This window comes from Centroberyx affinis, unplaced genomic scaffold (genome assembly GCF_046629955.1).
Source record: "Centroberyx affinis isolate AG114_WGS23_722 - 3 ecotype Tasmania unplaced genomic scaffold, CSIRO-AGI_Caff_v1 ptg001908l_1, whole genome shotgun sequence".
Classification (NCBI taxonomy): Eukaryota; Metazoa; Chordata; class Actinopteri; order Beryciformes; family Berycidae; genus Centroberyx; species Centroberyx affinis.
Window position 1 is genome coordinate 151,174 of NW_027280271.1, and position 16,097 is coordinate 167,270.

The window sequence follows — 16,097 nt, forward strand, 5'->3', positions numbered from 1 at the left end:
TAGAAACCCAAAACACAACTTGATTATTTGATTTTCCCGTGTGGGAGGTTTGTTTTCTGCATTCGACTGGAAACAGCAGACACGAGATTACGGCTCGTTTTTTCGTTGTTTTTTTTTAACAAGACGCAGAATGGAGAATATGTCTCACTCCTTTCGTAGTTAATAATCACAAAACCAAAACATACCTTGAATATCTGATTTTCAGGTGTGGGTCGGATCAAATACACATTGCCTCTCATTGGCTCAATGAGCGCTCAATCCTGTGACTGGTCATCGCTACATCCGGTTCAACAACCTCCCCTCACCAAAATAAGAGTTCAGGGGGTTAAAGAAATCCACACTGTAGAGCGATAAACAAAAATACAACAAATTACTAAATATATAATTAAATTTTGAAATGCAATGTGTTTGATCTTGAAGTAGGCTGTTAATGATTATGTAAATCCATATGCCTACGTATTGTTTGTTCTGTGGATGTCTGGAGTCATAGGGCATGTGTGTAGATCACTGCAACAACCTGGGCTGCAATGGAATACGATGCAAAAAAAAAAAAAAAAGGTACATTTCCTAGATATGTGGGCCGAAAAAGGCGGTGGTTCTCTATGCACATCTCTGTACAGGAAAGAAATGGACAGAAATATATTGTTCAGATTCAGTTTTGCAGGCTCAGACATATTTGCCAGACCACTGATGACTACATAGAAAAAGCTACAGACATGAAACACAGGTTTACTGAACGTGGTTATCCCCTTCAGCTGCTGCATGAGGCCTTTAAAATGGCCCTAGTTCAATGATTGTCAACCTTTTTCATATCAAGGACCCCTGATTTAGTCCACATTAAGGCCACAGACCCTCACTTGATGAGATTTTTGTATCTCGGACCCAAATCTGAGAATATTGTTATTGTTTGATATGATTTTGTCCAGAATTCCATGACTATCTGTATTGTAGGTAGAGAGATAACAGTGAAACTATGATCAAAACAGTCATTCTTCTACATTCTCTAATTGTGTTCACTTCTTGTAAATGAAATAATGGTGAAGCTTAACAATTCATCAATTTGCTGGGGACACCCTGGAACCCCCTCAAGGACCTCTGGTGGTCCCCGGACCCCACGCCCTAGATAAACCCTGCAGAACTCTTGCAAAAGAGTCTTCCCAAAAAGAAGAACCTTTGAGTAATGTTCAGCACTACACACCCCCCTAATGCTCACAAGTTGGGCACTATTTAAAAAAAAATATTCCCATACAGAAGGGGACGTAATCTAAGGCAGTAATTCTCAACCTTTTTCATATCAAGGACCCCTGATTTAGTCCACATTAGGGCCAGGGACCCCCATTTGATGAGATTTTGTCTCTCTGACCCCAATCTGAGAATATTTTTATTGTTAGATTTGATTTTGTCCAGAATTCCATGACTATCTGTATTGTAGGAAGAGAGATAACAGTGAAACTATGATCAAAACAGTGTTTTACATTATTCTACATTCTCTAGTTGTGTTAACTTCTTGTAAATGAAATAATAGTGATGTTTAAGAAGTTGAAGGTTTTTTTGTTCATAATTGGGGTGTGATTTCTGTTCTGTCTACTTACTACATTTTGCTCTACAGTTGCCATGTAGTTATGTTTGTTTTGTGTTGTACTGTTATTTTTATCTAATAATAATAATAATAATAATAACAATAATAAAAATGGTTAAGTTTAACAATTGGTGAAATTTAACGTAATTGTTATTGTTTAATGGTTTAACAATAACAACAATATCAATTTGCTGGGGACCCCCTGGAACCCCCTCAAGGACCCCTGGTGGTTCCCGGACCCCACGTTGAGAACCACTGATCTAAGGGATAGATTGGTGCAGGTGTGGAGGAATTGTATACAGTATAAATTGTGTGCCACTAGGCCTGTAGGTGTCACTGCAGGCTGGTTGTATGTAAGCTTCTACTCTTCCTCTGTTAGCTCCACCCCCGAGCAAAGTGTAAATACTGACCGGTACTCAATGTCCGGTGAGACGGGCGTTTCGCTACTTGGGTGATGACCTTTCTCCTGAGCACGTAAAATAAAAGCATAATCAGCAGCAGTCAACTGAGTTGTTTATTGAAGAAATTCCAGGACACACAGCAACAGCAAACCTAGCAAGGGCGTCACTCAAACTCTTTTACACCCACTCCGCAATGGTTGCTACAAATGTAGAGCATGTGCACAATGCAACAGCATGATAAAATGTGAATACTCTCATCCTCATACTGGCAAACATTTCCAATTAATGATGTAATAACATGCTTTACTTCTCATGTCATCCATAAAGTGTCTTTGTGGTTTGGCATACATTGGGAAAACGTCTCGCCCTCTAAAAAACACAGAATAAGCAAACATAAGAGCTCTATCGGGAGAAATGATAGAGAATGCCCAGTGGCAGTTCATTTCAATGATTGTAAACATGGCATCTCATCATTCAGGTTCTGTGGTATAGAGGTGGACCCACCAGATAGAGGTGGCAATGTAGAGAAGATCTTAAACCAGGGAGAAGTATATTGGATATATACATTACAAACCCTATCACCGAACGGACTGAATGGAGTCTCTTTCTCTGTGTTGCTAGATTAGACCCTTGTAATGATTAATGAAAGTCAAGCACAACCGATGTCCCATTACAATGGTATCTAATCCCTGTATACATACTGTGTATAGTTCTGTATAATATGCAATTATTGGGATAATTTGTTGCACTTTTGACTACTGGATTCCATAAGATGTTGTATTGATTGACCCTTTACCCTACTGATGTCATGATTGCTTAACAGCTGAGGACACAGAGAGGGGCGGGGCGGGGCTTTATCTATTTAAGTGGAAGCTACATTTGTTATTTTTAGAATTTGATATATGTGTGGCAAAGGAATTAAACCTGGAGTCAAGAAGTCTCTATCTGATCAATAATCCATGGTTTAATATGATATATGAGAGTACAAAGACATGAGACATCTCTCTGGAATTGGAGAGTAGCTGTGTTAACTTTATAATGAAATTTCAGTCTTCCAAAGACACAGTCAACTCCTAAACAGTGTTCACACAGTGCTTCTGTCATATTGTTGCAACCCAAGTCGTTGCAGTGATCATACACACATGCCCTCTGACTCAAGACATCCACAGAACAAACAGTAGGCCTCTGACTTTACATAGTCATTAATAGCCTACTTCAAGATCAAACACATTGCATTGCAAAATTAAATTATATATTTAGTAATTTGTTGTATTCTGTCCGAAATATCGCTCAACAGTGTGGATTTCTTTAAAACTATAAAATTAACCTCCTGAACTCTTATTTTGGTGAGGGGAGGTTGTTGAACTGGATATAGTGATGACCAGTCACAGGATCGGCCAATGAGCAGCAACATGTATTTAATCCGACCCACAGGTGAAAATCAAATATTCAAGGTATGTTTTGGTTTTGTGATTATTAACTACAAAAGGCGACGTTGAGACATATTCTCGCTTCTGCAGCAGAGCTGCTGCCAGCTCCTAATAATGGAAAAAGTAAAGCATTAAATTCTGATTCACACCAAATTATATTTCTATATATGACTTTTGCACAGTACTGTATATTTTCCTTTTTTTTTTTATTCCTCTTCATATTTCCACATTCATTTACTTATTCTTCTACTCATTTATCATTGTGGGTCTTCCATATCAGCAGTCCCTCCAGGAATACCTTTGAAATCCCTGCACCACCAAACACTTAACTGCTTAAATGCAAGGCAATTTATGGTGTGTACTGTGATTATTGTTGAGTGTGAGAATTGATGAAGACTGAAGTCAAAGTTGAAATAATTTGTGCTTTGATTGGACTGTTAATCACATTAAAACGGTGGTGATTTGTAAAAATTGTGGTCCTTTGAACAATGGTGATTGGCCAAAATTGTAACCCATGCAATATATTTACAGGAGAATACAGAGAAGTTTTGATTAAACCAAAGACAAGTTTACAAACAAACAGCATTTCCTGGAGAGTCTGGTTTAACAGTGGGCAGAGACAAAGGCAGTGGGGTGAGATTGTGACCATGAGAGAGAGATACCTCTGACTTCCCATTCAGATTAATCTGAGCATCCATTTATCTATCCAGTCCAACTAAAATGAATGGGAGTATCGTGCCACAAGTTAATGGGGAATATCTACCATCCCATGAGTTTAAAGTAAATGTGTTTACCCCCATGGCAATGAGCAACATGTTGGCAACACTGGGCTCATTCACTTCATTGTAAATAAAAATTACTATCTGTATATCTGTCTGTCTGTCTACGTATATAATCATCTATCAATCTGTCTGATAGATCTCAAATTTTTACATTTTTTCATGGATTTTAGGGTTACATGGCAAAGTTTCATGACCCTAGGGCCCATGAAACCAATTCCAAACCATTTGTATAAAACCAAAAATTACCCTCAATCTGAAAATAATTATTTTCTTCCCTTAATCCCTAAAAAAATAGAGAGATGTGAGATTTTCACGTGACCGCAGCACGTTCTGGGATTAGCGTGTCTGAGGTTTTAAAATCCTTCAGGATCGATAAGAATCTGAGCACTCAATCTAAAAGAATACAAGCTCTTACTCAGGTCTAGAAAACACAAAAAAGCACAGTTTTCTTGATAAAGATGAAGTTTGGCAACCATAGGATCTGCATTCTTTTTGGACCAAGCAGGAATACTGGTCCCATGTAAGGCCATTAGTTTTTTATTTTCACAAATAGTAGAAATTTCTAGATTTGGAAATGAAGCTGCTGAGCAACAGTAGACAAAAACTGCTTTCTTGCTGGAACTGTTGTGGCCTAGAAACACTGGCTACTCAATATTCTCAAGAACAAGGAATTATTTGGGCCTCAGTGGGGTCAGTGTTACAACTCTTTTGAGATGGAGGGCTCCATTAGGAAATCACACAAGTCCTCTACATCCACTGCACACAAATAACATTAATTACTAACAACAAAACATGGCATACTGACTGGATCATGACTGTGGCTTGCTTAATAAAGCATCTAAAATCTAAGACCAGACTGGTTCTTAGTGTGGAAAAACACAACAACATCTTGGTAAAAACTAAAGCAATACAACACAATACAACTTTTTGGCAAATAATCTCTTAGGCGGGTGGTATACTAAAGTGGGCTGTATACTTGCTGTGGAAACTAGCTTTAGCAGGTTCTTACGGACAAAAGGACATTTCCAGAAAAAAACAAAGCCAAGGAGACAAGACAGAGAAGTGGTTTTCACACAGCGCATCCTTAGCCCTGGGTTAAGGAGGCACTTAGCCCTGGGCTAAGAAACAATTCACACAGGCAAATTGTTGTCATTTTGTGTCATTTGTGTGTTGTCCAATCAAATCAAATCAAATCAAACTTCTCCTTCACAATGTTGCTAAGCAACGATGCATGGCATTCCTAGGGTCAAGTGTTTTTATTACCACAGAATATTCAGACATATAAGCCCTGGGTTAACAAGAATGATGTGTGAATCGTAAAACCTGGGCTAACAGTTAGCCATGGGTTAAATGTCTGTGTGTGAACAGGAGTTAAGCTAACCCTGGGCCAACTGTTAGCCCAGGGTTAAGATAACCCTAGGCTAAGAATGTGCTGTGTGAAAAGCCCTAGAGTTTAGCACGAGACATTAGCACCAAGATGTAAACAAAGATCATGAACTGGAAGAGGAAAGGAGAAGCTTTACCACAAGACAACACAAGCAAACATGATATTTCAAACTAATTGCACACGGACACACAGTGGAGACTGGTGTGTGGAGAATTTGACGCCAGCAAACCCATTCACACTGTGGAGTCCAAAGCTAATCAGGGCTTTGTTTTTCCACATAGATGTCCTTTTGTCCATAAGAACCTGCCAAAAGTAGTTTCTGCGGCAAGCATACTGCTCACCTTAATGTGGTCTGACAAGAAGAGTGGTAGTAATTTCATGTTCACATGTTTAGTATTTAATGCACAACAGTCCTTTTGAGATGTGCTAAATTAGCTTGTACTATCCAATAAATGTGCCTTGTGCTAAAGAATAACATGCATCGTATCAAACTATATGATATCTGGACCCAAATAAGTGAAACTGCTACCAGTCTTCACCACATAATGTTGAATTGATCCAAGAACTTATCTGCCAAAAACTTTTGTTTGACTGCCCAAATATTATGAAATGAAACCTATGGAAAAAACATCATCCCTCTCTCATTTTTCAATCTGAAAAATATTTTACATTGATTTTCAATCAATTCCATTTTTTTCTAAGGTCACTAGGATTGGGGGTCATGGGAAGTTTTCGATACTCATAAAGGTATAAAGCTTTTTTTGAAATAATACAACTGATGTTGAATGAAAAGGAAGTAGGTTTTGGTGCATCAATGTTACATGCCATTCTCTAAATAGAATCACAAAAGGTAAATATCTAAATAGAATAAGACCATGCTCAATTGACCATAAACCTAAACAAAATCCCATTGGAAGAATCTTAAAGAAGAATTTTCAAGATCTTAAATGCCATACTTGATACTGAAACCACAATTTTGTAGAAATACCGACAGGCATTATTTTCTTGAATGTCCATCCATTCAGGTGACATGTTTCAGCCTGTGTTGGAAATGGTAACCAGTCACGTCACATTACAAATACAGCCCTGATGGTGTTGATGGGAGGGAAGAATTAAATACTGCCATGGCTAGTGGAGGTTGGAATATTTCTGAAGGAATCTGTCGAAGGCATCGTAGATGGCCTGCCTGGAAATAAAACAGGCAGATATGCAATGAATTCCAGAAACGGGAAGACCATGTACAAAAAGGATTATAATTTGTTGAAAATAAAGTCTGGGATTTGACCACCTTAATTTAGTTCTTTCTATGCTTTCTAATCAAAGATTGAATGTTCTTCGTAGGGTAATTTTGATAAAGCTTATCAAATCAATCAAAAAAATTATCATTCATTGTTTCGGAAATTAATTGTACCATCCCAGCATGTCTCATCTTGAGTAGCATTACTTTGGGGAAAAAGCGCTGTATTTACTCTGTGCATTAGAGAGAGCTAAGCCATTACTGCTGAGAACATTTTCACCAGACCCTTATATAACACATATTCCCATATCTATTATTTGGATACATTAAATTACAGTTGCACTAATGCTTTACTCTATCAGCTATTAGTTGTTGCTATTGGGAAGAGATGCTAAATAACAGCGTGACGTGTTTCAACAGGGGGTGTCATACTGCAATTAGAGATTGGGACTTCAACTCATATGACAGAAAATATCCTAACAGTCAAGCTGACATCAAATCCTGTGTTATTGTGTCATTCCACATCCAAAATAAGAGTATAGCGAAATATCAAACAATGTGTCACTGTGTAAATAGTCACAGGCACTCACTTTTCTATAAACCTGTATAAAGACAGATAAAGGCACTGGTTTGTCCGTCCATTCTGATACTTGGCCTCACACATCTTTTCATCTATCCAGCCAGTAGTTTACCTGAACAGGTTCTGTTTAAACAGGTATGCGCTGATGTGTCCTCCGTTCAGGTATCTGATCTCACAACCTGGCCAGATCTCCTGCAGACTGAGGACCCCTGAACGAGGGACATAGGCGTCCTCCTTTGCCTGGACCACAATGATGACACTGGGGTCTACAGGGACTGTGAGGGTGGAAGGGACAAACAGCTGCGTGATATTATGAACTACATAGATTAATGCTTGAGGAGCACTTCTCTGGGTGTTGTGAGTGAGTCAGCACATCACCCAGAGAACTGATGTTAAAAGAATACCAGGGTACTTTGACTTGCAAAGGCAAACAACCGACTCATTGCTTTAGTAGGGTATATAGCTATACAATCATGTGGCAGCAGTGCAATGCATAAGATCATGCAGATACAGGTCAGCAGCTTCAGTTAATGTTCACATCAAACATCAGAATGGGGAAAAAATGTGATCTCAGTGACTTTGACCATGCTATGGTTGTTGGTGCCGGACGGGCTGGTTTGAGTATTTCTGAACCTGCTGATCTCCTGGGATTTTCACGCACAACAGTCTCTAGAGTTCACACAGAACGGTGCGAAAAACAAAAAACATCCAGTGAGCGGCGGTTCTGCGGACGGAAACGCCTTGTTGATGAGAGAGGTCAGAGGAGAATGGCCAGACTGGTTGGAGCAGACAGAAAGGCTTCAGTAACTCAGATAACCTCTTTACAACTGTGGTGAGCAGAAAAGCATCTCAGAACACATCGAACCTTGAGGCGGATGGCACTTTGGTAGCCGGTTGACATTGAGGTGAAAGCTGATACCTACCCAGTATTGGTAAGGTGTTCCTAATAAAGTGCTCAGTGAGTGTATATGTATATATACAGAGTTGTGAAAAAAGTTTGTGAACCCTAACTGGATTCCTAAATGAATTGCTCTTAAAATGACTGACCTTCAGACCAGATAATAATAGCTGAACAATCTAAATAAACAAATACACAACTTTTTCATGTTTTTACTGAAGACATTGTTGAAGCAATGAACCATTTTTGTAATTTATCCATGGATGAAGTCATATTCAGCAAACAGGAAGCAAAGTGTATGCATTGGCAATACTCAATCGACATACCTAAACTGTACCAATGGTGTTCCTTATGGATTAATACTGAGCACAATTGTGTTAAGCTTGTATATCAATGATCTACCTCCTGTCTGTCCATCTATCAACTTACAAATGTATGCGGATGATACAGTACTTTATATACATACTAAAAACAAACAGCAAGCTGCATACAAACTGACTGCAGCATGGTCCATGTATCTGTATTGATTAAGCAATTCACGTGTACAACTGAACATAAACTGTCTGTGTTTTTCTCACAAAGGCCCACAGAAACTCACCAACCTGATGTTTTTGTTGGAGAAAATCTCAAGGTGGTGCCTGATTTTAAATACCTTGACATCACTCTCAAATGTATCTTTTAAAAAGTATGTTAAAAAAAAAGTGGACAGTACTATCAAATTAAACCTGGCCTCATTTTTTAAAATTGAGAGGATCTCAAAAAAAAATGTATGAACAAAACTATACGGTCAAATATTTTACCATAACAGAATGTGTATCTCAACAACCCCCTTTTTGGGGGTTGTTTGTTTCTACGAATGGGTACTGCAAAAAATAACTGTAGATAGCCAAAAGGACAGACAGTTGAGAATTCAAACATCAACCGGATGAGCATCATCAACCACCGTTACCTGCAAGCACCAACCAGAGAAGCAAGGTAGGTGTGTGTGTGTATGTGTGTGCAATGATACTAACCCGAGAAGTTGGCCATGTGTGTACATTCATCCATCACTCCCTTCATGAAGCTTAGAGACTCTCTCTGTAATGACGGTCGACGGCCCTTCCCTGAACCCGTGTTCTTTGCATGGAGGGTATTGTGAGCATGGAGGCTTCTAGGAGCAGAAAATTATAAGATTAGATGAAACTTTAGTCATCCCTGTGGGTAAACTGGGTCACTACAACAGAAACTTTTAGGATACAGCAAAGAACAAGACTAAGAGTCTAACAGCCCCGCAATGTAGAATTTTGTGGAAGAGTCTCTGCCAGGAATTAACTCGGGTCTCCCGCTTCAGAGTCTGCAGAGGACCGACCGACTGACTGACCAACCAACAATACCATCCATAGAAAAAAAAAAAAAACAGAATATAAACAGCCCAATCCACAGCCCCCCTCCCGATTTCAGTGTGGGGGACAATAACAATAGAGCCAATGAGAATTATGAAAGCATATACAACTGACATTTCATAACTTGAATATGCAAAGTAGAAATGTATTAATCAAAGCATGAATGTATGGATTACAGCATTGAGGCAGTGTGCAAAAATAGTAGTCGTAGCAATAGAACCTACTGGGATTAAAAAAAAAACGAATTAAAAATATGTATTAGAATATACAAAAAAAATATGAAATGCAATATAAGTGGGAAAAATATTAAAAAAAAATATGCACATCTATAACAAATGAGATGAGAATGAAAATGTGATGAAAAATAATAATTAATTAGTTCATAAAAAATAAATTACAGCTTATATACATGATGTGCAAAATGTGTGTTGTAGTCATATTATCAGGTCTACAGAAGACCATACACATTTACAGAAAGTGTCTAGGTGTGTTAAACTATTCACCTTATCAATATATTCAATTTACAGATATATAATTAGATATATATATTAGATATATAATGTGCAGATTTTGATACGCAGATTACTAGCTTTTCAACTGACAATGTACATGGCACATATGCATTTTTAGATGCAACACAGGCAGCATCACAAAATTGTATATTTCAAATGTAAACAAAATCATGATGTGAAGTATTGCCTTCAATCTGAAGTGCAAATAATTGTGGGACACATAGCAACGGTTCACAATAACTTCAAAAATAACATTTAATTACTTTGGTAGACTGTCCAAGCTCCTGCTGTTCACCGACAAAAATAACTGGTCTAGTCTGGCTCCAGCCCGACCCTCTCCAGGATCTCCACCAATCAGCAGCCCCCGTCCAGCCTCAGCCTCCCCTCCAGCCCTGGAGTACTGGCCAACCGACGTTCCCTGATCCCCAGCCAGGCCCAGCAGATGCGCCAGAGAGCCCAAACTACCTGGAGAGTTCTTGACAAGGTCCTGACCCATTTTAAAGGAATCAGCCTGGGAGACAAGGACGCAGACAGACCAAGAGACAGATACAATGGGATTTACACATTATCAGTTAACTGCCCACAAACTACTGATTTACGTATGACCTGTTAAGTACCTACCTAAATTATTTAGCAACTGCTACGACATTACCCTGTTTTTGATGGGGTAGACTGCTAGTAATGAACATGTGAACATTCTGTACACATTATCTACATCTAATCTACAATGGCTGCCTGGCCGGGTTGACAAAATGTAATGAAATTTGGAACACATGATCAAGGTCCGCCAAGTGCGAGCACAACTCGATCAAAAAAGATCCTCCTTAGGTGCACGGCCAAAGGCTGATATATGAAGAAAGAAAAGCCAGCACTCATAATTCTTCATAACACATGATCAAGGGCCATGTATTAGACAAAAACTGAATTTTGGTTATTTGTGGGCATGGTTTATGACCTAATCTCATCAGACAATTTGAACTATCACTATGAAACTCTAATCATGTTTAACCTCTATTTTGAACTCTTTTGAACTTGCTTACCAATTTTCATGCAGTTCAAATTTGGCAACTAGATGTAATCTAGTTGCAAGCTTATTTTCCAGGTTTAATGATCACTATTTAATTTCTTATGCAAAATTAAGTCAGTGGTCTTCAAGGAGGGCTATTTCCCTTTGCCTTCTCTTGTAAGACAAGATGTATTATCATGTAATGGTTAAAGTTTAGGGATAACCTACCCCACAGTACTCCAACAGCTGAATGATCTCCTCTTCATAGACTGAATTAACGGCATACTGCTTCTCCAGCTCTCTCCAATTTATTGCTTTACTCAGTACACCCTATAAACAAACACACACATACAACCAAGGGTCAGTGTTATCAGTGTTCTCTCAAATTCATTATTTTACTTCTTTACAGACCATGGGAAAATATAAACATGGACCCATACATACTTTCTCCTTATGGTATGGTATGAACAGCTCTTATTGTTGATTATACTCTAGACGCCATGACCAAATAATTGCTCACTCAACATATGTTTTTGTCATTCTGCTTTGTATTTTGGATATTATTAGGCCTGATACCATTAGGCCTTAGCACAGTGTTCATTATCAGTGTTTATATTGAATTCAATAAACTGAATTGAATACAGTTTTATTTAAAGGCACAAGTGGAAAAACTATACATTTGGAACGCATGACTTAATAAGAAGAGGATCTTAAAAAAGTCCAAGCCAAAAAAAGCGTTACGTTTTGCTATAGTTTCTATTTTGCACTATTTTAATACCTTAAAAAATCAGCACAACCTCAGCTTTTAGAATATATCAATTTTTTTTCACTTTCAGATACTATATAGATCCAACAGATCCAAAAACACACAATAAAGAGAAACTTGCCTATAGAAAATCACACATTTTGTATTCAGAAATGCCAAGAGATGTTGAGAGAAACTTTAGAAATAAAAAACAATGAACCTATAAAGAACTATTCACAAATAAAAAAGGTCTTTCACACAGGCATTCTGGGAGTGGTCAGTCCTCTTTGTCTGTGTCCTCTTAGCTGTGCCATTTTTCAAAACAGTTTCTGTCCAGTATGAGGCACAGTGCCACATCACAGGTCTTCCACTGCCAAGGTATCCACATTTTCCTTTTTTACAGTCTGGCAGTGTTCACAGATCCTGCGTCCCTGTGTGGCCCTCAGGCTTGGGTCTGTGGGGTGGGCAATGGCAATGGCATGCTTGCAGCCTATTGGCTGGTGTGAGCCCTTTAAACCTAGCTCACTTCTGATTGGTCTGGAGACTTCCTTGAGTAAATGCAATGAGAGGCCAGACAGCAGATTCAAGATCATTTGTCTGTTTGTCTTTATGTCAAAAAATTGCAAAAATATGCACTAGAATTTTACGGTTTTCCAAAAAAAAAGCCTCCCCTTGGTCTACAGACATAAACTACCGTTTGAAAGTTCCAAGTCCACACTTTTGACATGTTTTGCCCGCTTGTCTATGAGTTATTAATGAGAACATCTATGATGTAATATGGATGCAGAGCCGCGTCTGTCGACTCCACAGGGTTAATAGAATAATGGAAAAATACAATAGCTGAAAAAATTCATACTAAATATTTTTCCAAGATGGCTCTATACTGATGGTAGCCTTGTTATGGAAGCAATCCATTTTGTATTGTCTATCTTTATGCATGTCTTAAATTTAGTTTTGACTCATTATGATGAGTAAATGATTCAGCAATTTTTTTTCAGGCTGCGGTGTTTTTTTGGATTATCTTTTTTGCACAGATGGATGCAGAACATAAGAGAAGGGATCTGGTTACTCAATGTACCAGGTTTTGGGTTGACACATCATAAACAGGTTTGAATAACCTGAGTAAGCTCATACTCATAATTATGAGAAACCTGGGGACGCATTTCTAAAACTGTGTGTAGACTCCACACTAAAAGGTTTGGTCCACACAAATGGAAATGTGTGTACAGACAAAAATGATCAGATTTATAAAACTGTGCATATGCACACCGGCACGCAATCCCCGTTTTATAAATACCAATGATTGTGAAATGGTACGCACATGCACAAGCCTCATACTCCGGCCCTTTATCTCCCACAATTAACCATAGATGGTTAATGAAGCGCCCCTAATGAATACTGATATGCATGTTAATTTGCTTGTCATTACATTCTCTGTGTGAGAAAATGGCAAAGCTGGAGTAATGGGACGGGAATTAGCAGATTGGCCGCTTATTCTGTATTCTTATTTATGTATTACCAGTTCCCACTTTTTTAAATCTTTTTTTCTGTACGTTTTTTGTGAGCAGCCAGTGTGAGTACTGGGAGTGCAGTGTGCTATGTTTCACTGGACACATGGCTAAATGGGAATATACCAGACTAGCCGGCTTCACGCTAGTGTGGCGGACAGGGAGAAACAAAGCGGTAAGAAGAAAAGACGAGGTCTAGCCATCTTTGTTAACTCCAGATGGCGTGACCCAGGACACAGAAGTGTGAAGGCACGCATCTGTACTCCAGGAAGTTCTCCGACGCCATTGTGGGTGGTTGCCAACAAACTGAACAAGTTGATGAAGAAGGCCAGCTCTGTTGTGGGACTCAAACTGGGCAGTCTGGAGGTGGTGGCAGAGAGGAGTATGAGGGGAAAGATGAATGCCTTCCTAGAGAACCTCTCTCACCCTCTCTGCGATGAGCTGAGGCTGATGAGGAGCACTCCTCCTCCCACGCTACAGGACGTGGGAGGAGAACTCAGGTGTTCCTTTGTGTCGGCAGCCACCGGGCTGTTCAAAAGGGGCAGCATTCCTAGTGATTACTGTGCCATATGTTAAAATGGCAATATATTGGGCTACTACATAGAGGAAATACAGCATTCTTGTTTTTATTAGCTTTATAAGCTTTAATTAAGCTCTATCAATCTCAAGCAGTTCATGTCAGCTTTTATCTGAAAGTAGAGAGAAACACACAGAGGAGTGTATTACCGTGGTAAAGACACTAGATGCAGTAGACCAAGACAGACAGGGAATCAGAGGGATGGGCTTAGGCCAGTTAGTTACTGCCAGGGACGCCATCTGGAGAGATACATACAAACACACACAAACGCGCATGGACACACACACACACAGAGTACTTGAAAAAATATGGCCCTTTGGGTATAAGTAAGTATTATTTGTATTAGTATTAGGGCTGATTCACATGCAGTGCTCTAAAAAAAGTCGCAGCATGTGAACCAGCCCTTAGTCTACTTTTCTGTGTTTGTATATGTGTTTATATGTAAAACTTTTAGAATAGGTTTTCAAATTTAAAGTGAGGGAGTGGTGGTGGCTATGGGTCTCTAGAGTGGCCAGCAGGTTGACTGTTCATATAGTAGAGATGCACCGATCGATCGGCCTGTGATCAAAATCGGCCAATATTTACTCTAAATATGAGATTGAAGAATTGGCCGATCAGGAGAACCGATCGATGATGCCAACCAAAGCCAACCAAAATTATAAAATTACATAATTTAGAATAGCCCTATGCTGAGCCTATTTCTGGAAAAATCAAGGACCCAGAAATGAACATCTGGTCACCCTCATGTCAGTGTTAACGGTGAAGTTTGTATATCCGCATAACACACAGTTAGTTAGAGTTAGCTAACACGGCTCTGTGTCGACCTTCTGCCAGGGCTTTATACTTTGCAGTTCCAAAAGGGGTAAAAAAAAAAAAAAAGAACCACAAAATTACTCCAAACAACTCCTGCAGCATAATCCATGTATTCTGAAGTCAAATGATTGCACTGTGGCTCTAAAAGTCCAATATTCATCTCATTACCTTCTAGATTTGCCGCACTTGTTCTGCACCACCAACTGTCACAACAGTAGCAACAAGCCGATGCTGCCTTCAAATACCGTTGGAAATACTGTAACTTTGGGCAGAAAAAAAGTACTTGAATAAAAGTAAACTCTGAAGTACAAACTTAGGAGGAGCACATGAAGGCAGCAAGACTCTCCCACCAGATCGCTGTAGGGTGGCTGCAGCTCTGTGAGTGTGGGAAATCTTGGAGCTAATGAGGTAAATATTGGACTTTCAGACCCCGAGTGCAATCGTTTGGATTTAGAAGAATTGGACTATGCTGCAGGAATTGCACAAGTAATTGTATGGTCATTTTTGGCCTTTTTAGAGCTCTAAACTATAAGCCTATGTTATGTGGACACACTCCTGTCATCAGGGTGAGTATATAAGGACCAAATTTAAAATTTTGGGTGAATTAGGCCTATTTCTATAATAGCTGCCTTAATAATTGGTCATCAAAAATATGACTGTTCTATGTGTGGATAGCGAGCACTTGTTCAGAAATGCCTTGTATAACTTGGAATTAAAGACAAACAGACTGTCGGCCAAAAAAGTGGAGATGCAGAGATACTGTCACCATTTGTTTTACTTCTAGACTTCATATTTCTTTGGGCTACTTGATTATTAAAAAGTCTCAAATCTTCATGGACAATAAAAGTAGGCTAATTATAGCATAGGCTCTTAGAGTAAGGGGATTGGAATATCAACCAAGGTCAAACCTGCGGGGCGGGAATGGTGAGCCCGGGCTGAGTTTGCACTTGATCTGAAACAAACTTTAAATACAGTTGTAGCCTAACTCCCAGTAATCCAAGTTACAAGTTAGCCTACTTCTAAATATTTTATAGCCTATTTATTTGGCAATTAGCTCAAAGATGAACATTTCTCTCCAGTAATCAGCAAAATAGAATAGTTGTTAACTTATGAGTGTAATACAGTGGGTAAAGCAATTCAATCAAGGCTGAACCTTTTTCATTATAGTAGGCTACAGATAATTTTTAAAAATACATAGATATTCAACAATCAGGCCGTTTATCAATGTTTCAGTTCTATCTAATAGAATGGACTAGAATA

General features: G+C 38.9%; 1 protein-coding gene across 1 annotated transcript in view; it reads right to left on the reverse strand.

The window, feature by feature from the left end:
* Window positions 1-2,112: 2,112 nt before the first annotated feature.
* Window positions 2,113-16,097, reverse strand: part of abhd18 (abhydrolase domain containing 18) — a 31,359-nt gene continuing 17,374 nt past the window's right edge. The window contains exons 9-14 of the mRNA XM_071530279.1: window positions 14,174-14,263; window positions 11,423-11,524; window positions 10,452-10,699; window positions 9,308-9,444; window positions 7,509-7,671; window positions 2,113-6,765 (exon numbers count right to left, since the gene is read on the reverse strand). Of these exons, the coding sequence (XP_071386380.1) occupies window positions 6,708-6,765; window positions 7,509-7,671; window positions 9,308-9,444; window positions 10,452-10,699; window positions 11,423-11,524; window positions 14,174-14,263 (798 nt within the window). The 3' untranslated portion in view covers window positions 2,113-6,707. The remainder of the gene's footprint in view (window positions 6,766-7,508; window positions 7,672-9,307; window positions 9,445-10,451; window positions 10,700-11,422; window positions 11,525-14,173; window positions 14,264-16,097) is intronic.